Raw genomic sequence first — 25,550 nt, 5'->3', positions numbered from 1 at the left:
AAAGGGATTTAATTTCTGAGCTCTCTGAAACTTTGGCTGGTGCCATGTCTGATGAGGTACATGACAAAGTGGCCTCTCAGCTGGCCACCATTGAATCGATATCTAACTCTTCCATGCACCTGATATCTCACGCATCAGAAGGAACAGCTAGAGCGGTGAGTTCAGGGGTTGTTCTGAGATGACACGCCTGGATTCGCTTATGTAATTTCGCGCAACCCTTCAAGGCTTCCTTTCTTAATGCTCCCATCGAAGCCTCTTCATTGTTTGGACCAAAGGTTAAAAGCACACTGGCCAGATGGGAACAGGACGGTAAGACCCTTTCTGCCGTGGGTGTCCGTTATTCTTCCCCTCAACAGGCTTTCTCCAGAAACCAGGAGTGGGAGGATATGGTACAAAAAGTCTGTGGGTCCTTTCCGTGACACACAGGCTGAGTTCTCCCCTAGAGGCAGAGGGGGAAACTCACAGTGAAGATGCCCTTTTCGGGGCAGAAGGAGTCCGCATAACCAGGGTTCCAGGGAGTCTTTTCCTGGTCAGTCTTACCAGCGCTCCTGAAGAGTGGCCCAACTGCTTTCCTCTGGAGGTGGTTGGGGGTCATTTCTCTTTGTACCCTTCTGCCTGTCTAACCATCACCACCGACTCTTGGGTTTTCATATTCCCTTCGATCTTTGTCCTGCCCTCCCAACAAACTTACCCGACGTGCCACCCAGTCAAAGGGAAGAAGCAGCATTAGAGATATCAAAGCTAAGAAAAAAAGTCATCCAAATAGTCCCGCCAGACCAGATAGGATCCGGATTCTACTCAAGATTATTTTTGGTGCCAAAGAAAACCGGGGACTGGAGACCAGTTTTGGATCTCAGTGTATTGAACAAGTTTGTAAGAGTACAAAAATTCCGGATGGTCACGATACAGTCTCCTCCCGCTTTTGGAAAAAGGCGGTAGGATGTGCTTGATAGATCTTCAAGATGTGTACTACCACATAAAAGTGGACAGGCCATTCAAGAAGATTTCTGCACTTCGTGTGGGAGCCAGTCACTACCAATTCAGAGTACTGCCCTTTGGACTCTACAGCCCCCAGTGTGTTCACAAAGTGCATGGCAGTCGTCGCAGCTCACTTGTGACTACAAGGATTCCAGGTGTTTCCATTCCTAGACGACTGGCTCATCTCCGCCCCCGCAAGACATCTATTGGAAGAAGCCCTGGCATACTCTCTCCTCGCTGCAGAAAGTGGCAAAAATCCAATCTCACCCCATCTCAGTCCACAAAATTCATAGGGGTCATCTTGGATACAAAGAATTGCAGAGCATCCATTCCAGAGCATAGAATTCTAAGGATAAAACAACAACTGATCCCAATCCTTTCAAGGGAGAAATCCACAGCTCACTCTGTCCTACAGCTGTTTGGTTCCATGGCAGCCTCCATCACCATTGTCCCCCTGGCCAGGTTTCACATGAGGCTTCTACAATGGCTACTGCTCACCCAGTGGTATCCTTTTCAATATCCTCTTTCAGCCAAGATCGGGTAACTCACAGGTGCAAACAGGATTTAAATTGGTGCATGACCCACAACCCATCACAATGTTCTCCCCTTCTCCTCCCAGCAGCCCAAGGCTACATTGACCACGGAGGCCGCCCTGATGGGGTGGGGGGGCTATGTCAGGGACAGACCATCCAAGGTACTTGGTCCGAATTGGAGTCCCATCTGCATATAAATGTTCTAGAGTTGAGGGCAGTGCTTCTGGCGTTGCAAACATTCCATCCCCTGCTGCCGTCTGGGACTATTGCGATACAATCAGACAACATGGCGGTGGTCTGGTACATCAACAAACAGGGTGGAACCAAATCTTACCCACTCTGTCGAGAGGCCATGAGGATATGGCAATGGGCGATGGCTATCAACTGTTTTCTTCTAGCAACGCACATTCCCGGGAGTTCCAACGTGGTAGCAGACAGAGTCAGCAGATGCATTCTACAACCTCACGAGTGGTCCCTAAATCCCTTGATAGCAACGGAGATCTTCAACCGCTGGGGTCTTCCTTGCTGCGACCTCTTTGCATCCCCGACCAACTACAAATGCAGCAACTACTTCACCCTGATTCCCCCATCCGGGACAGTCACCCAGGGCCGCTCTAGTCCATGATTGGCGCTCGGGTCTACTTTATGCATTTCCACCTCTCCCCCTCTTTCCCTAGTTTCTGAAGAAAGCCTGCCGGTTGAAGTGCATAATGATCCTCATAGCACCATATTGGCCTCATCAGATTTGGTTCCCCTTCCTATGGCCTCACCTGCTAGATGAACCGTGGATTTTCCATCCAACCCCAGGGTTGATCTCCCATCCGCAGAATCTGATTCATCCCAACTTGGACAGCCTGAAGCTCACAGCTTGGCTCCTCCAATTCCCTTGATTGCCAGGCAGAATGATCTTTCTTTGCCAGTACGTGACATTCTTATTGCATCTCATAAGTCTTCCACCAGAATTACTTATCTAAGCAAGTGGAAAAGATTTACCTTTTGGCTGAAAGAAAAGCAGGTAGATCCCTTTTCAGCACCAGTGTCGATAGTATTGGAGTATCTAGCCGACCTATTTCAATCTGGTCTATCGGCCTCTACCATTAGAGTTCATTTGGCTGCAATATCTAATTTCCATGAGGGTGACCAAGACTCCTCTTATGTCACACAAATTATGCAAGACCTTCATAAAAGGTGTGAATCATCTAAAACCCCCTTTTAGAGAACCTATTCAACCATGGGACCTGTCATTAGTTCTACAAGCTTTGACAATGCCACCTTTCAAACCAGCTTCTTCTTGCGACCTCATGGAAAACCTTGTTTTTGGTCACCATTACTTCTGCCAGCCGTATCTCTGAGCTTCAGGCCTTATGCATAGAGTCCATACTTGATTTTTCATAGAGATAGTGTCATTGAGAACTAATCCTTCCTTTCTGCCAAAAGTGATCTCTGAAATGTCCATTAATCAAATCATTGAATTGACAGTTTTCTTCCCCAACTATTCAAACAAAGGACAGTATTGCCTACATACCCTAGATATTCACAGGCAAATTCGCTTCTACTTGAACAGGATTAAGGCCTCTCATAAATCAGACCTGTTATTTTTGGCCTATTCTGGACCTAGATTAGGATGTGCTGTTGCTAAGGTCACACTGGTTAGATGGTTGAAAGACTGTGTGACCTTCATTTATACACAACGTAATATTCCATTACCTGCTACTATAAAGGCTCATTCTACAAGGTCGGTGGCAACTTCTGCTGCCTTCCATGCCAGAGCTTCTTTACATGGCATCTGTGCAGTTGCAACTTGGGCTACGCCTCATACCTTCATCAATCATTACAAATTGGATTTGGCCTCCAGTGGAAGAGCATCTTTTGATTCTATGGTGCTCAGGAATGTCCTTCCATGAGAGCCTCCCAGGAATAGAGGTAGCTGGGGACTCTGTCCCACAAGTAAGGAATGAACAAGGATTAACAATAACAGATAAAGAAGTTATGTCTTACCATAACATTCCATCTGTATTGTTTATCCTCGTTCAGTCATTACAACCCTCCCTTTTTCCCCCTCCTGTGGCTTGTAGTGGATCTCACCATCTGGTTCTTTTAGGTCATTTGACCATAGGTAGCCTCTACCTTCTTTTGACTTGCAAACTCAGTCTGAGGTAACAGGCAGAGGGAAATTCTGGTTAAGAGTTTTAGCTCGAGAATTTGTAGCTGATGCGAGCTTGGAAGATGGCCAGCTCGGTTCCAAGGTCGGAACAGATACCCACACGTAATGACTGAACGAGGATCAACAATACAGATGGAACGTTATGATATGACACAACTTCTTTTTACTGGATAATGAAAGTTAAAATCTATACCAGCCATAGCTGAAGTTTTGAATGCTGTACAGGAGCTTAATCTTTAGAAAAAGGAAGGAACAAACTGCATATAAATAGAAATTGTGAGAACAATGCATTAAAAATAATGCCCTGGAAGGAGTGAAATTTCTGGGAAGGCAGGATTTGAGCATTTTTGTAATAGTGGAGTGATAAAAAAAACATGTATAACACATGAATATAAATGTTTGTACTTGTTCTCTTTTTGCTCAATATATGTGACTTTAAGGTGGTTTTAAAACACAAAAGATGGTCATTCTGTAGGTCAGCTGATGTGATCAGGACATAAGCTGTTTCCAGATTTTGAAAAAGTATGAGTTCGTAGTATTTATTGAATTACTATAATGGGATGAATTATCCTTTTTTTTATGAATATTTGTTTAAATTAGCTTTGGTCTGAGATGCAGCGCCATCACAGATTTCGAGAGGAACTTCGTCAGCGGAGAAAGCAGCTTGAAGCATTAATGGCTGAACATCAGAAGAGAAGAACACCTATAGAGCCAAGTTCTGCCGCTGTTGCTGTATCTGTTAGGAGTGATGAGTCAGTCACTGAAGGATCCCATCTGAACTGTAGGACTGAAAAGTAAGGTTGATTTAGTAATAGTCCTTTCATTGTATGGTGGTGGTTTGGCCATGTTTTTTAAATATCCCCCACGTTGTGCTTACATCTATTGTGTTCAGCCAATGTAGTGATTAACAGCTTTTGATAAACTATGTAGATAGACTTCCCTCTGGCTCCAGTGGCATTTTGTTGTTTTTTTCGCTCTGATTTTTTTTTATGTAGATATATACATTTTTTTTGTGTTGGCTTACACATTTGCAAGAGCAGTATATTTGCTTCATGGTAGTGATCGGTGTATAGGGAAGTAAAACTTGTAGCTCTTTCACCATGTTTGTAAATTTGACTTCACTGTTTATTTCTTGCATGCGTCTTGCGTTGCAACTGTGTATGAACAGTACTGCATTTTTTTTATATACCTGTTTGTTGGTCATGCAAGTCCATGGAACAAATCGTCCCTTTTTAGGGTGACCTGGGAAGACTGTCTAGTAAAGTCACTCGCTCATAGTCGCACAATAGGCAAACGAAAATGGAAGGAATTAAAACCCTATACCCTGGGCACAGGAAGCAGCTCATTAACATCTCAGAGTTTGTCCTCTGCACTAACTGCCTCAGCCACAGGGCCTATTAAGTACTTTAAGTGGTCACTTTTTTGTGTTAACAAATAGTGCAAACCAATGGAATGTAGATGTGCTTTTTTAATTCACTTTTATGCTAAGTTGCACTGAGTAGTTCAAGGTTTCCCTATTAATTAGCTGTGTAATATGATCCGAACTACTGTGTTAATTATCACATACCCTGGTCTGGTCAGTGGGTCTACTTCACTTGACCTAAAACTCATTTGACTGACTCCCATTTGACCAACACCCAAATGACCTAAATTTCAAGTGACAGCTAATTTGACTGACTCTCATTTAACAGACTGCTTACAATGCTGAATTTCAACATACTATGTCTTAAACCATAGACATGCACACTTAGAATGCCAATAACTAACTCTTTCCAGAACTTAAAAACTACCTACTTACCCTCTTAACAGAATGGGGCTACTTCCTCCACACCCCCCAGTGTGGGCGGCTGCTCCCCCCACACCCCCTCTAATTATATATACTAACTCCAGGACTACACTGCAGTGGGCAAAAGGGCATATACCTTTAACTTCCCTTACAGTACTCTACACGCTGCCACTTCTGCTGAGAATGCAGAAAACATTTGTGAAATTACTTTAGATACTCCCCATAAAAATGTAGACACTCGCATTTAGAAACACTACAACACTACTTTCTACATGACTATCAGTATTCTGACAGTCAGCACTGTAAGTTACAGTAATTCTTTTTATCACAAGCAAGTCACAGGTGAAAGGAAACCCATCAACAAGTATTTATCTTAAAAGACAGTGAAATGAGAGAGTCAAATGAGTTGTCAGTCATTTGAAATTTGTCATTTGGGCGTCGGCCAAATGGGAGTCCTTCAAATGAGTTTTAGGTCAAGTGAAATGCACCCGTATATATATATATATATATATATATATATATATATATATATATATTTTTTTTTTTTTTTTTTTTTTTTTTTTTCCACTTATACTGTGGCTGCAATCCAGTACTTTTGTGAGGTCAGATTTAGAAATATGCTAAACTGGAAGCTCTTAGGTTTAGAAGTTCAGTCTTGGGTGTTTTTTTATGGCTGAGTGCTTTGAGATTTTTAATGTGCTTTCAGGTAGTAACAAAAGGGAGTAATACACCTTTTGAAGATCGACCCCAGTGATCATGTGGCTTGCCTCTGTATGACATTTTGCATTATACTTAGTTTACCTTGTGGGTGCTGTGGTGAACTTCTGCTCAGTAACCTGAATACACTAATGGTCTAAAAGGTTTAATGTGATGTGGTCCTATCTCACCTTAATTCTGTACTGGTTGGGTTTGGAACTGATCCTCTGTTCTGACTCAGCTGTTTACAAAAGCTTGAGGTCTTCAACTAGCTCGTGGCTTACATCCTATCCTGTGATGCCCTAGGGAACTCCCCAGATCTTGTTTGCCGCTAAACAAAATCGGGTGCTTCACACTGGCTCTGGCTAAGTGATTTCTTTCAGTTGTGTTTTTCCTGAAAAATGTAGTTTTCTCTCGTAATTTCTTTGTAGTAGTTTTAGATTAGTTAATATGGTTAACCTTGGTTAACAGCTTGACTGTTTGTTTTTTGCTTGCTGAATGAGTGTTGGCCGTCGTTACTCTCTAGGCCTTGTATATCTTCCCTATGCCAACTTTCCTATGCGTGCATTCAAAATTTTTTTCTTAGGCTCATTATTTTGAGCTGTTTAATTTAGTGTGTTTCATTGTTAGATATCTTTGACATTTACTTAGAGGGATATTATATCCCGTTTTAGTTAGTGCCTTTTCCTAAGTGTATGTGAACTCTTTCCCCTTTTTTCATGCCCATCTGCCACTTGGGTGTGTCTGCCTTTTGACGAACTCATGGACCTAGTTTGTCGAAAGGCATGGGAGACTCGAGACTCAGTGGAGCCTTTCCCTTGGAGGGCAAATTCATTACATCCCCTGCTGATAAAACTTTCCTTATGAAAGGTGTCCCAGTAGATGCTATGGTGTTGGCAGCGGCCACCAATAAGGAACTGTCAAGAGACATCCTCTTCTGTCCATCCTCCGAACAAAGAGTCTCTTACGATGGACAGATACTGAAAGCGCACTTTTTCTTCAGCGACCTTTATACTCTGGTCCCTGAATTATCTCTCACATTTTACCAGGTTACAGAAAGATCTCCTGAAGTAGCTAGGAGATAATCACCAGGGTTCAGTAGCTGCAAGGGATATCAGATAGTTTTCTCCCAGCTCTCCACCTTGAATTCGGTGGTAAACTCCTCCATAAAACTCATTTCCTATGCAGCTGATGGAGCGAGTAGGGCAAGTGGGTTCAGGAGTTTCCCTAAGGAGGCATTCCTGGATGCACTTGTGTAACTTTGTGGAGCCTTTTAAGTCTCCCTTTAATGCCCCTTTTGATGGCTCGTCCTTGATGTTCTTCATTCCACATTGCTGCAGTCCTAACTATTGGGTAGTCCGCTGTCCAGTCGGCCCGAATACCAAAGTATATGGCTGACGTCAGTCAGGGCGCATTAGACTGACGTCAGTACGTCAGGGTACTAATGCGCATGACGGACGTCATATCCTCAGTCTTTTTTGCCGCATGGTCCGATGCAGAAGCAATTTTGCGAGTGCAGGTTGGCGTTCTGAAAGTTTCTGAAGTCAGAGTTTCAGACCGAATCAAAGTTGGCTAAGTACCCCGTTGGGGAATATTTTGGTTTTTTCTTGCCTCAGTATTTAACCGGATGTCAGAAAAGTGAATAACTGTATTTCTTGTGGGAAACAGATACCTCATAGGGATTACCATACTTTGTGTATACCTTGTTTAGGGCCTGAGCACGACGTTGTTGGATGCCGCTCTTGTGCTAGATTTAACAAACGCACTATTAAGAGAAGGTTAGACTGTGCCAGGTTAGTTTTGGGAAGCGTTGTAATTATAAAATGCCGCCGGATGCTCGACGCTTCGCCAAAAGCGTAAGGACAAAGCAGCAAAGCCTAGAGTGGAAGAACCGACAGTCCCAGGCGTCGGTTCTTTAGAAAACTCAGTGGAGCCGGAGGTTCTGCCAGGAGTTTCTTTGGAGTCTCAGGGAGAGACTTTACTGTTACAGGATGTATCCTCTCAGGAAGTAGGCCAGGCTGAGGGGGCTTCTCAGGTGGCTGTTCTTCCCTCTCTTCCTAAGGTGGTTAGAGCCTCCCTTCTGTTTCCAAGGCTTCCTTGAGAGGCAGGCCAGGTTTAGCTTCAGTGGGGTTTCTCCTAGTGCTTCAGGGTCTTTACCTAAGAAACATATGCTTAAAATGGCAGAGGATTTGATTACTATGATTAGAGGTTCTATGCCCCCTCCTGATAAGAGGCCTAGGGTGGAACCTGAGTTTGAGAGTTTTGAGCGATGTTCGGAGGCTTCTGAGTCTTGCTGAAGACTTGCAGGAGTATCCTCCTTATTCTGATTCTGATGTGGATGATTCTACTCCTTCAGCTTCTCCTCCTGAGGATTTTTCATTTTCAGAGACTCTGCATTCCATGAGGGAGCATTTTAAATGGGAAGGTCAAGATTTCTCTGATTCCAGAAAGAGGCTTAGGGAATTCTTGTTTTTACCCCAGCATAGGCCTTTAGCTATACCTCCTGTTCTGAATGTGGTGGAAGATGTTTTGCAGAGGCTTCCCTGAATCCTGATTCTCTGCCTCCTGCCCCAGTTAAACCGGATAGGTACTATAGGGTGCCTGAAGCTCATAAGTATCTTTTAAGAGTCCTAGGGCAGACCCGAAACTGTCTCTCAGGGGCCTAAAGGTGTGAAGGCCTCTGTTGTTAAAAATCCTGTTCCTCCTGATAGAGGCAAGGGCTTTGGATAGATGGGGAAAGAAAGTGTATACTTCTTCCACTTTAGCCATGAGGCGTTGAATTGTCAGTTTCACATGTTAAAATATCAGAATTATCTCCTTTCACAATTGAAATCTAAGGTGGATGCTCTGGCAGAAGGTATTGAGTGTAAAGAGTTGCAGGATTTAGTTCATGTGTCTGAACAGGTGGGTAAACATTCCTTGCAGTGTGGTTTTGATGCTGTGCAGGCCTCCTCGAGGGTGGCTGCCACTGGTTCTGTTCTTCGAGGCACGCCTGGTTGAGAGATCAGAATTTAGCTGAGCATGTTAAAACAAGGATTTTGGATGCTCCTTTACAGTCTGATGTGTTGTTTGGTTCGCCTGTGGAAGCAGTTTTAAAGAAAATGGAGGACAAGGCTAAGTCTATGCAGACTGTTAAGGATTTTTTGCAGGTGCAGCCTCCTAAGTTTAGTAGAAATTGGCCTACTAAGGGATGGACTTATCCTGCTTATGATTCCCAGTCTAGGGGTAGGTCTAGACGTGGTAGGGGCAGAGCTCAAGGTTCTTTTAGGCCTAGGACAGGGAGTTCCCCTGCTCAGTCTTCTGGTGAGGGCAGGGGTCAGTCCTTTCGTAAGCAGACCCAATGACCTGCCTTTTCAGCTGCCAGTACATTCTCGCCTGGCAGCACCTTTGGGAGGAAGGCTGTCTCTTTTCAAAGAAAATTGGGATTTAATTACCCAAGACAGATGGGTTCTGGATATCATTCACCACGGTTACAGGTTTTATTTCCATACCTTGCCTCCTTTCAAAGGCATGCCAGACATTCCTCCTCTACAAAGAACAGAGGCTCACAAGCAAATTTCTCTGTTGCTCGAAATAGGGGCCATTCAGCCAGTTCCTGTGCCAGAAAGGGGCCTAGGATTTTATTCTCGCCTGTTCCTAGTACCAAAGAAGGGGAACACGTGGAGACCAATTTTGGATTTATCTATCCTCAGCACTTATCTGGACATTCCCAAGTTCAAAATGTTGACGTTACAACAGCTTTTACCTCTGCTGGGCAAAGATCACTGGATGGTAACTTTAGATCTCAAGGAAGCTTACCTTCATGTGCCTATAAGACTAAGTTGTAGGAAGTATCTGCGTTTTCGAGCTGGAAATTCTCATTATCAGTTCTCTGCATTGCCCTTTGGCTTATCTACTGAGTATTCACAAAGGTTCTGGCTCCAGTGATAGCTTACTTCAGGCTAAAAGGAATTCAAATCTATCCTTACTTGGACGACTGCCTGATTCTGGCTCAAGAAAAGGAAGACCTTCTACAGCATTTGGAATATGTCATAGCAGTGCTAAGATGCCTAGGGTCTTCTGTGAGCGAAATAAAGTCCAGTCTAGTACCCTCTCAAGACATGTGCTTTCTGGGTGTGAGACTGAATACAGCAGCCCAGATGGCCTTTTAACCCCGGACAAACAAAAGAATCTTTCCAGTTACTTCCATCAACTATCTCTTCAGTCCGGGCTGACTGCAAGGACAGTCCTTCAAGCCTTAGGGTTCATGGCATCTTGTATTCTGGTGCTTCCCAATGCCAAACTGCATATGAGGAAGCTGCAATGGTATCTCAAAATGTATGGACACAGCACTGCCAGGATTTGGACACTGTCATTCAAATAATACCTTGCATTCAAAAGGAATTTTTGTGGTGGGCTCAGGAATGTCACCTAAACAAGGGACTCTCTGTGACCCGGCCAGAGGCGAGTCAGATTCTAACGACAGATGCCTCCGACATTGCTTGGGGAGCTCATCTAAATGGAAAGTGGATACAAGACAAGTGGCCTGCCAGACTACAGCATCTACATATCAACATGAAAGAGATGTTAGCAGTCAGTTTGCATTAATGGCTTTCAAGGTGTTACTTCTTCCAGCACAGGTGTTGATTCTAACAGCTAACACAACTTTCATGTGTTACATCAACAAACAAGGGGAACACATTCTTACCCATTGTGCAGGCAAGCAATGATTTTATGGGAGACTGCTCAGCTTGCAACTAACTCTTCAGGCAAGGTTTCTGCCGGGAGCACAGAACTCCTTAGCAGATGTGTTAAGCAGACAAATCATGGATCCCCACGAGTGGAAACTGGATCTTCATGTATTTCAAAAATTGACAGTGTCATGGGGAACTCCAGACATAGATCTGTTCGCTTCTCCACTAAACCACCAGCTGCCAAAGTTTTGCACAAAGAGGTTTCATCACACAGCTTGGAGAGTGGATGCTCTTTCTTGGTTGGAAAAATCTTCATGTGTATGCTTTTCCACCTCTGCCTCTTCTCCCAAAGGTGCTTCTAAAGGTCAGACAAGACAAGCCAAGGATGATTTTAATAGCTCCAGATTGGCCTCGCAGCACTGGTACCCATTACTGAGGAGTCTGGTAAGGAAGCCTCCATGGCCTTTACCCTTGATTCCACACCTGTTGTCTCAGAGGGACGGTCACCTGCTCAATGTCAAGCTTCACTCTCTTCATCTAACAGCCTGGCATATTCTCTTTTGAAAGACAGCAGGTCTCAACTTCCTCAACAAGTTTTAAATGTGATTATGGAAGCCAGAAGACCTAGTACAAGGAAAGTGTCATGAAAAATGGAAGAGATTTTTATTTTGGAGTGCAGCAAACAATTTGGAGATTTCTGAGCCTAATTTGAGTGTGGCTCTTCAATATCTTACTGAGTTATTGGACAAAGGTTTGTCTTTCTCTTCCATTAAGATTCATGCTGCAGCAATTTCAGCTCACTATGATTGTGACCCACCATTGTTTTCATCCTTTGTTCAAGCAATTTCTTAGAGGGGCAAAGAATATAAGACCCCACGTAGAGCTCCTACTCCTGCTTGGGATCTCAATTTTGTGTTGGAGAAACTTACTCTACAACCTTTTGAGCCTCGGCTACTGCTGAATTGAAATACTTGTCATGGAAGACTGCTTTTTGTTGGCCATTACTTCTCCATGAAGGGTTTCTGAGTTGCAGGCCCTTTTGGCGGTAGAGCCTTTTTGATTTTTCATAAGGACAGGGTATCTTTACTAATCCTTCCTTTATGCCTAAGGTGGTTTCTAGTGTGGCTTTAAACCAAACTATTCATTTGCCTACTTTTATGCAGATCCCCAAAATAAAGGGAAAAGATTTTGCACACTTTAGATGTACACAGGCAATTGCGTTATTATTTGAGCAGGACTAAGGATTTTAGGCAGTCTCAGCAGTTGTTTGTTTCTTTTGCTTTGAGTCAGGGCAAGCCTGTGTCAAAACAAACTATTTCTAGGTGGATTGGGTTTTGCATTGCATTTTGTTATTCCCATCATGGCAAGGAGATTCCAGCTGGGATTAGGCCTCATTCCACTAGGGCTACTGCCACTTCAACAGCATTTCTAAGGGGTGGCAACTAAGGATATTTTGGAGGCAGCTACTTGGAGTTCAGTGCATACTTTCTCTAAGCATTATCACCTTCCTCTCTACTCTAAGTCTAGGGCTGGTTTTGCCACAGCTATTTTGCAAGGCATGTTGTCAGTTCCTGCTTCTTTATGATTTGCCAGCCTCCCTTACCTCTGCTTTGGGATTCTACCCAATAGTTAGGACTGCAGCAATGTGGAATGAAGAACATAGTACAGTTTTGTACCTACCATAAATGTAGATGTTCGAGGATCCACATTGCTGCAGTCAAATTTACCTCCCTCCTTCCCTCTGTGTTTAGGGGTGGTTGTGTAGGTGAGGTTATATTCTGGTAATTTTGTATATATTGTACATATTTTTGGTGCAGGTATGTTTGGAGTTTTTGGTTTTGGCCTTATCTTTTCAGGGTCTTCTGACATCTGGGGCAAGAAAAGACTGAGGATATGACGTCGGTCATGCGCATTAGTACCCTGGCGTGCTGGCGTCAGTCTAATGCGCCCTGACCGGCGTCAATATATACTTTGGTATTCGGGCCGACTGGACAGCGGACTACCCAATAGTTAGGACTGCAGCAATGTGGATCCTCGAACATCTACATTTATGGTAGGTACAAAACTGTACTTTCGGGCCTAAAGTCAAAGACACAGTAACCATGTGTGAACAGGAAGGAAAAACTCTCTGCCGTAGGAGTCTGTTTTACCCCTTATCCAGAAGGTCAAAAGGGAGGAAAGATATGGTTTTGAATATCCCAGAGAGTTTTTCAAGACACACGTGGTGATCTTTCCCCCAGGGGCAGAGGAGAAAGCAATAATGAAAGACGCCATCCATGCAGTAGAGGAGGTCCACGACACCAAGATGACGGGGAATCCTCCCTTGGCAAGCCCTAGCAGCGCTCCTGGAAGGAGGCCTGCCTGTCAGTCTCTGGAGGCAATCAGGGGTCACTTATCTTTGTACCCAGAAGCCTGGCTAAAACTCGCAAAAGACAAATGGGTACAAAGCATCATATCTAGAGGTTGCTCCATACCCTTTTCCTTTCCCGCCCCACAAATCAGAAACATTCTGGACACACCACCCAGTCACAGGAAACAGGCAAAACAAGAAATACAGAGGTTGCTAGAAATAGTTTCATCCAAATAGTCACCGCAGACCAAATAGGATCCGGAACTTACTCAAGGTTCTTTTTAGTTCCAAAGAAAAAGGGACTGGAGACCCATCTTGGATCTCAGCAGGCTAAACAAAACAGTAAAAAAGTCAAAGTTCTGGATGGTAACACTGCAGTCAATTCTCCACTTTCTGGGCAAAGACGATTGGATGTGCTCTATAGACCTCCAGGATGCGTACTACCACATCAAAATGGACAGGCAATCCAGGAGTCATTTGCACTTTCAGCTGGAAGTCAGTCACTACCAGTTTCAAGCTCTGTCCCCTGGTCTCACTACAGCCCCCCCAGAGTGTTCACCAAATATATGGCAGTAGTTACAGCTCACCTGAGATGTGTAGGATTCCAAGTGTTTCCGTACCTAGATGACTGACTCCTAACCGCCACCTCCAAGCATCTACTAATAAAAGCAAGAGACACCACATTAAAACTCTGCTCCTGTTTAGGGATCACAATAAATTATGAAAAATCTGCCTTACCATCTCAGCATATCGTTTTTGTAGGAGCAGATCTGGACACCACAAAAATGATGGTAAAGCTTCCCTCAGAAAGAGTTCACATCCTTCGACGTCAGGTCTTTATCCTTCTATTCAAGAAGGTTCATGCAAGAACAGTTCTAAAAGTGCTAGGCACCATGGCAGCAGCAATAAATGTAATCCCATTAGCGCGGCTACATTTGAGAATTCTTCAGTGGCTGCTATTCACTCAGTGGTCCATGCAGGAACTACCCATGTCCCACCAAATTATAATAATGGAATCTTGCAGGAAAGACCTTCGTTGGTGGCTTCACTCCACTCGCGTGACTTTAGGTTGACCCTTTGTTCTTCCACAGCCTGCAGCCACGGTGACAACGGATGCTTCCCGGATAGGGTGGGGGGGCATTATCAGGGAAGGATGGTCCAAGGCACTTGGCAGGATCATGAGGCCCACTTGCATATCAATGTCCTAGAGATGAGAGTGGTGCTTTTAGCATTGCAGGCATTCCAAGATTCTCTTCTGCTAGGAACAATTGCAATACAAACGGACAATATGTCTGTCGTGTGGTATATAAACAAGGAGGAACCAGATCTTACCCCCTTTGCCGGGAGGCCCTGAGAGTATCGGTAGTGGGCGACAGTCTCCCAATGCTTTCTGATAGAAATGCACATTCTGGGGAAATCCAAAGTGATAACAGACAAACTCAGCAGGGCAATTCTGATGCCTCATGAGTGGTCCCCAAATCAAGACATAGTTCAAAATGAGTTTCTGAAAATGGGGCCAGCCTTGCTGCGACCTTTTTGCCACATCAATGAATACCAAATGCAGCAACTGTCTTGCTTTAATCCCCCACTCTGGGGGAGTCTCCAAGGGATGCACTTGTACACAATTGGCCCTCTGGTCTCCTCTTTGCCTTCCCTCCATTGCCATTGATAACCCAAAGTTCTTCAGAAAGCCAGCATATTGGGAAAAACCTTAATACTTGTCACCCCTTACTGGCCTCGTCAAATCTGGTTCCCCTTCCTGTGGCCTCATCTTCAGACGGAGCCTTGGATTCTGGATCCAGTTCTGGATCTTCTGACCCATCCCACGGGAGTGCTCCATCCATTTCTTTAAACCCTCAAGTTGACAGCCTGGCTCCTGTGAGTCCAAACATAGCCAGTCTACCTGACCCTTCAGTGCAGCATATCCTGATTTCTTCTCATAAAGCTTCTACGAGAAAAAGTATGTCAGCAAATGGAACAGATTTTCCTCCTGGCTTTGGAAAGTCATATTGACCCTTTCTCTGCACTTATATCTTCCATACTAGAGTTCTTAGCAAAGCTATTTCATGATGAGTCAGCTGCAGCTGCTATTAGAGTTCAATTAGCAGTGATTTCTAACTTCCATTTAGGAGAAGCGGGCTGAACGTTAATGTCCCACAGACTTTGCAAAGCCTTCTTGAGGGGTACCATTCTGTTAAGACAGCCCATTAAACCACCTCTACCCCCATGGACCCTGAATTTTGTTTTATCTCGTACATTTCTTCTCCCCCTTTGAGCCTGCATCATCCTGTGACTTGTAGTTCTTAACCTGGAAGACTATTTTCTTAATAGCTATCACTTCAGCTAGGAGAGTTTGAGTTACAGGCATTGTCTATGAAACCCCCATATATGCTGTTCCACAAGGAGAGAGTGTCGCTTCATACAAGTCCGTCCTTTCTATCAAAAGTACATTCAGAATCAAACTTCAACCAATCCATAGACATACCAGTTTTTTCCTCCAAGTATGGCAATAAGGCAGAATATGTTACATCAATTAGATGTACATAAGCAATTACATTTCTACTTGCATAGGACGAAGGACTTTAGAAAGACTGACCAATTATTTGTGTTCTTCTCAGACTACAAAAAAGGTGCTTCGGTTACTAAGACCACTCTCTCCAGATGCCTGTCAGATTGCATTACATTCATCTACAAATCCCAAAACAACTTCACGACAAAGTAAGAGGTCATTCTACCAGAGCTAATTCTACCGCCTCTGCCTTTTGGGCTAAACTGCCAATTGATACCATTTGTGCTGCAGCAACATGGGCAAGACCTCATACCTTTATTAGTCATTACAAAGTTGATATGGCCTCCAGGACAGGGCCTTTTTTGGGTCCACTATTCTAAAGAATGTTCTCCCTTGAGTTCCCTGAGAAAGATGGTGCTAGGGACACTGTCCCAACCAATATAGAATGAAAGTGGGGTAGGGCAACATCACATAATGAAGCTATGTACTCACCATAATGTTCCATGTGTGCTGTCGATCTTGCATTCATTCTTACATCCCACCCTCCTTCCCCAGCCTTTAGCTCCTGGAGGACCGAGAGGACGTATATGGCGACTGATATTCTCTGACCCTGTTCTAGGCTTGTAAAGTAGTAAATTTTTATATGCATATATTAGTATACCAGCAAACAAGATCTGGGGAATTCCATAGGGCATCATGGGGTAGGGTGTAAGCCACGAGCTAGTTGAAGACCTCGAGCTTTTGTAAACGGCCGAGTTGGAAACCGAGGATCGATTCTGAACCCAACCAGTACAGAATGAAGGTGAGATGGACAACACACATGGAACGTTATAGTGAGTACATAACTTTTTTACTGAGGTAATGAGTTTCTCTGACCTGTCCAGGATCAGAATTCATTGACAAAAACTCTACTTGCTTACTCTATATTGGTAGAAGGTTTACAAATGAGAGTCCTTTGCCTTACCTATCTGACAAGGTGTTGAGAGTGCAGGACTGCTTTTGGAAGTTCATTGACTCATCTAGTTGGCTTTTTACTTAGGCGCTAAACTGTGTCGTTCACATATTTCAGTATGAATTGACTGTGGCTAATGCAATGGTCTTGCATTATGCAAAAGTTACAGCATTGCAAAGTGTACAAGTTGTAGTTGTAGGTTGACCATGTGTTCCATTGGCTGTAATATAGTCATGCTACTGGCAGAGGTAGAGTTGGTGACCAGAACAGGCATAGCATTTCAGAGGCATCCACCTCTCTCTGACATTGTGACTTTACTGAGAATTATGTGACTTTTACTAGTGCTCCCTTGAAGGATGCTAATTTTTTCTGTCCAAAGTGAAGGCCAAGCTGCAGAAAAGTAGACAAGGCAGATTCTCATGACTGTTGGTGTCATGGTTTCCAGCCCTACGTTGCAGGTGGTATTGAGAGAAATCTCTATCTGCCTCCTCAGATAAGCAAATTAGAGTTCCAGCTCAAGTCCTTAATGGTGCAGGGAGGGTGCGAGTGCCTGTCCTAGGGATGCAAGCATGTAAGAGTCTCTCCAGTGGTGTGTTAACTTCCTGTGCCCATGGAATGTGCCCTTAAGCTTTTGAAGCTCTCAGTTTTTCTGTCCTAGGCAAGGTATGACGGATAAAGTGAAGGGACTGCAGCTGTGGATAAACATGATACTGTAAGAGCAGATGTTTGAATGATCACTGCTGCAGTAGCCTTTAGGCTATATGGGTTGCGATTTGCCCAAAACATCACAACCAGCTAACTACCAAAATCCCTGGCTCCCTCCCACACTTTTCACTCTGAATGCAGCAGCCCTGTGGAGGGAGCATCAGCTTTCAGACTGGAAAATCTTTACTGCTTTCTTGCTGCTTCATGAAGAAGCTGCTTAGTCTTCACAAAAGCTGCAACTGGCATTTTTTCTCCTTTCTTCTACAAGAAGAGTTGCTAGCTCTCTTCGTGGTTTAACCCATTCTGGTCTGCTCCTGGGATAGGATATCACTAAGAAAAAAAATCCTTCATTTGTGTCCAAGGTTATTTCCGAATTTCTAGCTTAACCTGCAGAAGTACAGAGAAAAGGTTATTCATTCTCTGGACATGGATAGCCAGATCAGGTACTATCCTGATAGAACAAAGTCCTTCAGAAAAGCCCATATTAAACAGACTGTTTCTAGATGGTTGTAGTCTGCTATTGCCCTTTGTTTATACCCACCATGATAATCTACTTGCAAGCAGTATTGAGGCAGACTTTTAAATGACCTTGTCTTTGGCTTATTGGAAAGGGGGAGAGACTAGAAGCTATCTAGACAGCTACTTGGTCTTGTGTGTGTACCTGTCCAAGGAATTGCCTACTGGATTCTTCTTTCTAGATCCAGGACTGGCTTTCCTAGCAGTATTCTCCAGTGGATCCTGGATCCAAATCCTTTCTCTTCCCAGGTTTTGGTAGGTTTTGGTAATCAACCTGATATAGCCTAAAGGCTACTGCAGTTGTGGGAATGATGAACGTAGTACAGTCGGGCAAGTTACACTTGCCTATAACAGTAGCTGTTTGAATTCCTCACTGCTGATTTAGCCACATCACCTACCACAGGGTTATTTCTTGTTTAGTTCAGGATGAGTACGCTGTCACTTTAAGGCAAGAAGGTCCCAAGGATTTTCCAGTCTGACTGTTGATGCTCCCTCCTGTAAGCTGATCAATCAGATGTCAGAGGGGAAAGGAAGATGTCAGAGGAGGGAGACAGAACATTTGGAGGCTGTCCAGTTGTCTTGGGCAAGACACAACCCTTATAGACTAAAGGCTACTGAGGCAGTGAGGATTTCAAACATTTACTGTTATAGGTAAGTGCGACATTTGCAAGTGTATGATGTTCATCGTGCATACAGCTGCAGTAATCACAGATGGGTTTTCAGCCGTCAGGCGGTCCCTCGGTCGGCCGAATTCCAAAGTCTTGGTCCGGCGTCTGTTGTCGCTTACTCTTCTGACGTCAGTAAGGCCAGAGTATATAAGACACAGCCGACGCCATGTTCTTCAGTCTTTTTTGCCGCGCGGTGCCCGAAGCAGAAGCAGTTCGCAAGTGCCGGTCGGCCAGCTCCTGAATTACGAAAAAATTGGAACCAAAGTCTTCTTTAAAGCTAAGTACCCGTTGGAAACTTTTCTTGCCTCAGACCGATGTCAGAAAAAGTTAATAATTGTATTTCTTGTGGGAAGCAAATACCGCATAAGGATTTCCATTCCCGTTGCATACCTTGTTTGGGCCCAGACCACGACGTCTCGGGCTGTCGCTTTTGCGCTACCTTCAATAAACGCACTATTAAGCGTCGGGCGGAGTTTGCCCAACACTACTTTGGTAAAACTTTTGATTATAAGATGTCGTTGGACACTCCGACTACCGTTTTGTCCAAAAAACGCAAGGAAAAGGACCGGCACGCGAGACCCGCGGTCCCCGCCGACACCACGCCAAAACAGGCTACACGTGGTCCGGTTCTCAGCGAGACGCCTTTGTAGTCCCTGACTACCGACGACACTCCTTTGGCGGTGTTCTCTGTACCCGAGACCGCTGGGTCCTCGGTCCTTTCCCAGACTACAACCGAAGCCCCTGCTAATGTCGAGCCTTCTAATGTGGACAGGTCCACCTCCACCCATGGTGTATTTAGGCCCTCATCTTCTTTTTCAATAAAGGCTTTTACTAAATCTAAAGCAGCCAGGCATCCCATGAGGCCTGTTGCACAGGGCCCATCTCCTGGACCCATGCCTAAGAAACAGATGCTTAAAATGGCTGAGGATTTAATTACTCTTATCAGAGGTTCTCAGCCCCCTCCTGACAAGAGACCCAGAGTGGAGGAAGACTCTCCCTCTTCTGATCAGGGATCCATTTTATCAGAACATTCTAATGCAGAGGAACACTCTTACTCCCCTTTTGAGGATTCGGATGCAGAACAGTCCATTCCTTCTGTATCCCCTCCTGAGGATTTTTCTTTTGGGGAAACCTTGCACACTTTGAGGGAACACTTCCATTGGGAAGGCCAAGACTTTTCAGATTCCAAGAAAAGACTTGGGGAAGCACAGACTTCTGGCTATACCCCCTGTTTTGGATGTACTGGATGATGTCTATTCGGAGGCTTGCCTTAACCCTGATTCTCTGCCTCCTGCACCAGTAAAACCTGATAGGTATTAGAGTACCCAGCTCTCACCAATTTCTCTACAAAGGCCATAATGCTGACCCTGAAACCATTTCACAAGGCCCCAAGGGATTAAAGGCCTCCACTGCCAAGAATCCACTTCCTGCAGAAAGGGAATCCAGATCTCTAGAAAGGTGGGGTAAAAAGGTATATACCTCGGCCACCCTAGCCATGAGGGCCTTAAACTGTCAGTTTCATATGATTAAATATCAACAGTACCTGTTATCACAATTAAGGAACAAAATGTCTCAACCTGAACAACCAGATTTAAAAGAGTTACAGGATATGATGCATAGTGGAGCAAGTGGGTAAACACACCTTACAATGTGGTTATGATGCCCTAGAGGCTTCCAGTAGAGCTGCTGCCACAGGATCAGTCATTCGCAGGCATGCCTGGCTTAGGGAACAAAATTTACCTGATCATGTGAAAGCTAAACTTCTTGATGCTCCTTTACAAAAGGATGTATTATTTGGTACTAATGCTGAGGACATACTACGGAAAATGGAAGAAAAAGCCAAATCTATGCAAACTGTCAAGGCTTTCTTACAGGTCCAACCACCACGTTTTAGCAGAAATTGGCCTTCAAAAAACTGGTCCTTTCCAGCCGCTGACAAGCCCCAAAGCGGCAGATACAGACGCACAAGGGGCAGAGGGCAATCACAAGGATCATATAGAGGCAGACAATGGCAATCTCCAGCACCAAGAGGTGGTGAAGACAGTGCACAACAATACAGGAAGCAAACCCAATGACTCCCTCATTTCCATGCCAAGCAAGTCTCAGCTGACAGCACCTTTGGGAGGGAAACTAGCATTATTTGCAAGCAATTGGCATATTGTCACAGCAGACAAATGGATACTGGACATTATAAACAGAGGCTACAAATTTCAATTTCACACTCTTCCAAAAATGAGAGGCATGCCAAACTTGCCACAAAATCAAAGGGCAGAGGCACAACTGCAAATTTCAAAGCTCCTAAACATGAGAGCTATACAAAAGGTACCTACACTCCAACAAGGTCAAGGTTTTTATTCAAGACTTTTTCTGGTACCAAGAAAAGGAACCGACTGGAGACCCATTTTGGACTTATCCATCCTAAACACATTCCTACTCGTGCCAAAATTCAAGATGCTCACATTACAGCAACTTCTTCCCATGCTGGGCAAGGAGTTTTGGCTGGTAACATTGGACCTCAAGGAGGCATACCTGCATGTCCCAATCAGACAAAGCTGCAGAAGATGCCTCAGATTTCTTGCAGGTTCAATCCACTATCAATTCTCTGCATTGCCCTTTGGCTTATCTACTGCGCCCAGAGTATTCACAAAGTGCCTGGCATCAGTGATTGCCTACTGCAGACTTCAAGGGATACAAATTTACCCTTATCTGGACGACTGCCTGATCCAAGCAGACAGCAAACGCATACTACTGGAACATCTGGCTTATGTGACATGGTTACTGCTTTCTCTGGGATATACCATCAACAAGGAGAAATCAAGACTAACACCATCTCAAAAAATAACCTTCCTGGGTTCCAACTTGGACACAAACACCCAGATGGCATATCTTACGCCAGAAAAACAAGGGCAACTATCTCAGTACTTCAAAACACTAGCAAAAAGTACCAGGCTTACTGCAAGGAAAATCCTGCAGGCTCTGGGATTCATGGCATCTTGCATTCTTCTAATCCCATGTGCAAAGCTGCATATGAGGAAACTTCAATGGTACCTAAAAAATCTATGGTCTCAACACAGTCACAGTCTGGAAGCAATTATACCAATAAATTCCATGTTTGCAAAAGGAATTTCTGTGGTGGGCCCAAGCATGTCAAGTAAACACAGGCCTTCCATTCTGCAAGCCTCAAGCAAAACAAGTCATAACCACAGACGCCTCAGATTACGCCTGGGGGGCGCACATGAAGGACAGGTGCATTCAGGGCAGATGGTCCCAAAAGGAAAAGCACCTTCACATCAATCAAAAAGAAATGCTAGCAGTGATAAATGCAATTACAGCTTTCAAGGACTTCCTGCATCCAGGACAATTACTGATAAGAACAGACAACACCACAGTAATGTGGTACATAAACAAGGAGGAACACATTCATACCCCTTGTGCAGACTAGCCATGACTCTTTGGAACTTGGCTCTGGAAAGACAAATTGAACTTCAAGCACAGTACTTGCCAGGGCTGGAAAACACACTGGCAGACACTCTAAGCAGAAATATGACAGATCCACACGAATGGAAGTTACATCCTCAGGTGTTTACAGAGATAATCCAAGCGTGGGGGAGGCCAGACATGGATCTTTTTGCCTCCCACAGGAACCATCAACTGAAAAAGTTTTGTTCAAGGACCTTTCATCCAAAGGCCTGGAAAGTGGACGCCCTTTCATTCAGTTGGACAGCATGGACAGTTTATGCATTCCCACCTCTGCCCCTTCTGCCCAAGGTGCTTTTGAAAGCAAGAACAGACAAACCGAGGATGATACTGATTGCTCCAGATTGGCCAAGGCAACACTGGTATCCACTCCTGAAGAGCCTAACACATACTCCTCCCTGGTCCCTGTCTCTAATTCCTCTCCTACTGACTCAGAACAGCTACAAAACTCTTCACAGTCAACTGAAAACACTCATCCTCGCCGCATGGAAAATTCCTTGACACCACAACAGTCCCTACTCTCCAAGGAGGTGCAGGATGTCATTTTGGAGGCCAGAAGACCATCTACTAGAAAAGCTTACTCTGCAAAATGGAAGCGGTTTTGCTGTTGGAATGAGAAAAGAGGCCAGGACCCTAGAAAATTGAACTTGCCTCAGGTTTTACAGTACCTAGCTGAACTGCTGAACAGTGGACTTTCATTTTCTTCCATAAAAATACATGCCTCAGCCATTTCTGCAGAATTCAACACGGATCCTCCTTTATTCTCTCACCCACTCTTACGACAGATCCTCAGAGGGGCTAAGAATATAAGACCTCCAAGGAAGCAACCAATACCAGCCTGGGACCTTAATTACATACTAGAAAAATTAACATTGCCTCCCTTTGAACCTGCTGCCTCAACAGATCTGCAACATTTGTCCTGGAAAACAGCTTTCCTTCTGGCCATCACTTCAGCTCGTAGGGTTTCTGAGCTACAGGCCCTCATGGCGGTGCAGCCCTTCCTCATCTTCCATCAGGACAGGGTTTCCCTTCGTACCAACTCATCTTTTATGCCAAAAGTGGTATCCAGGGTAGCCTTAAATCAAGCCATACACCTACCTACCTTTTATCCTAACCCTCAAAACAAAGGGGAGAGGCTGCTTCACACTTTAGACATCCATAGGCAGCTACGTTATTATTTGGACAGAACAAAGTCCTTCAGGAAATCAGAACAACTTTTTGTGTCCTATGCCGTAGGGGCTCAAGGGAAACCAGTTACCAAACAGACCATTTCCAAGTGGATTGGCCACTGCATACGGTTTTGTTATTCCTATCATGGGAAATCTGTCCCTACTGGTATCTGATCTCACTCCACCAGGGCCACAGCCACCTCTACAGCCTTCCTCAGAGGCGTTCCTACTAAGGATATTTTGGAGGCAGCCACTTGGAGTTCTGTACATACCTTCACAAAACACTACCACCTACCCTTATGTTCCAGAACAAGAGCAGGCTTTGCCACTGCTGTTTTGCAGGGCATTCTGGCTCAACCCAGTTCCTCATAGTACCTACCACCCTATGTATAGCTTTGGGACTCTACCCATCTGTGATTTACTGCAGCTGTATGCACGATGAACATAGTACAGTTTTGTACCTACCATAAATGTAGATGTTCGAGTGCTAATACAGCTGCAGTACAGGTTTCCCTCCCTCCTTCCCCACTTGGTAAAGGCATGGGGCCTAACAACCTCTTCATACCACCTGACTGGGTTATCCTGCTATGTTTTATTTGCTTGCTTACACTGATTTTGCATTACATTGCATTGCCTGCATATGTAGATAAGCCTTATTTATGTATTGCCTTCCTTTTGGGGGCACCTGACATCCGGGGCAAGAAAGACTGAAGAACATGGCGTCGGCTGTGTCTTATATACTCTGGCCTTACTGACGTCAGAAGAGTAAGCGACGACAACCGACGCCGGACCAAGACTTTGGAATTCGGCCGACCGAGGGACCGCCTGACGGCTGAAAACCCATCTGTGATTACTGCAGCTGTATTAGCACTCGAACATCTACATTTATGGTAGGTACAAAACTGTACTTTCTCCCTTATCCTTCCTCAGGAACAGATCTGCAGAGATGCAGTAGTTTAGGCTTATCCATTTGGACTCGTGTTTTTCCTGTCATTTCCTCTTATTCAGAGTTCCTGATGAGCAGAGCAAGGCAAGGGGTCATCTTGGCAATTCCTTTTTGCCCCTGACAGGTTTGGTCACTCCTGATGTGGTCTTATCTGTTGGAGAAACTTCTTTGCCTGAAACCTTTCAGGAATCTCCAAGCATCCATTCAGCAGGTTTAGCCAGACTTACATTTATGTTAGTTAACTGAATAATTTCGCCAGTTCCATTAATGACCAGGGACCATGTATACTTGCCGAGGGTGGTCCATATCCTAATCCCTCTACAGGGACCTTCAACCAGGTTGACTCAGAAATGGACAAGGTTTTCTCTTTGGGTGACATCACAGGGGTTCAGTGCCGTTGGAGTACTTTTCCAGTTTTCATTCTGACTGTTCATCACTCAAAGTACAGTTATCATATTCTAATTTTCACCAAGGCTTGCATCACACACGGTTTGCTTCACTGTAGGTCTGTAAAGCCTTTTTGGAAAATGCTGTTTGAAGACTTCTCTCCCTGTAGGAACTAGTACCTCCTTGAGATCTCAAGCTTTAGAAGAAGTAACCCTGCCTTCTGTTTTGTAGAACTAGTACCTCCTTGAGATCTCAATCTTATTAGAAAAATTGACCCTGGCTTCTATTTTCTAAAGAAGAATTGAAGTACTTAACTGACATTAAGAATAAGGTGTATTAGGTTATTCATGCAGAGTAGGATGTGTATGGTAAAACTTGAGGTTGCAACCTCAGTGCCTTATTTTTCAAGGTGCCCTTGCAGTCAAACTCATCTGTTATGCATAATGTAACGAGAGCGACAAATAAATCTCAGTCTGCCTTTGTTGTCAGTACTCCAGTAAATGACTGTACAAGCTACATTGCTTGTACGTATGCAGACAATAACATTTCTGTTTGAATAAAACCGAAGATAAGAGAAAAATAAGATGAGCTTTTTGTTTAATATGCATCAAGTAAATTGGTGTTAAAAGTAAAGTAACTGGGGTTAAAAGTTAAGTCAATTAACTGGAACTGCTCTACATGTGGTGTCCTTTGCCAGAGGTGTAGAGTGTTTCTGTTTGTATACAAGCCATCCAAAGCTAAGAATAAAAATGAAGTTTAATTTGAGTTTGATCTGCACTTTTTCAGCTGTATTTTACTATTGTGCTGCCTTAATTTGTGCCTTTTTGACAGTTTTTACTGTTTGTTCCTGCTTCATTTATCTGCGCTTGTTTTGCACTGAAATACTGTTTAGGTAGCATAGACTAGATTCTGACTTGCTGAATCTAGCCCGGTTTTCATACACTTCGATTCAAATCTGGTCATCTTACATTAAGGGCTCACCTGCACCCTTGTGGCAGAAGTGTGCTTCCTGATACTATGTTGACAGTTTTCTGTTTGTAC

The 25,550-nt window shown here is 44.2% G+C and overlaps 1 protein-coding gene across 1 annotated transcript in view; it reads left to right on the top strand.

Moving 5' to 3' along the window:
- The window catches only part of PCM1 (pericentriolar material 1), a gene marked incomplete at its 5' end in the record, with an annotated part of 3,258,627 nt that overhangs the window by 885,744 nt on the left and 2,347,333 nt on the right, over window positions 1-25,550 (top strand). The window contains one exon of the mRNA XM_044063494.1: window positions 4,276-4,469. Within this exon, the coding sequence (XP_043919429.1) occupies window positions 4,276-4,469 (194 nt within the window). The remainder of the gene's footprint in view (window positions 1-4,275; window positions 4,470-25,550) is intronic.

The sequence above is a fragment of the Protopterus annectens genome, chromosome 2.part1 (assembly GCF_019279795.1).
Source record: "Protopterus annectens isolate FY-2018-M chromosome 2.part1, PAN1.0, whole genome shotgun sequence".
NCBI classification, from domain to species: Eukaryota; Metazoa; Chordata; order Ceratodontiformes; family Protopteridae; genus Protopterus; species Protopterus annectens.
This window is presented reverse-complemented; position numbering and strand designations above follow the sequence as displayed.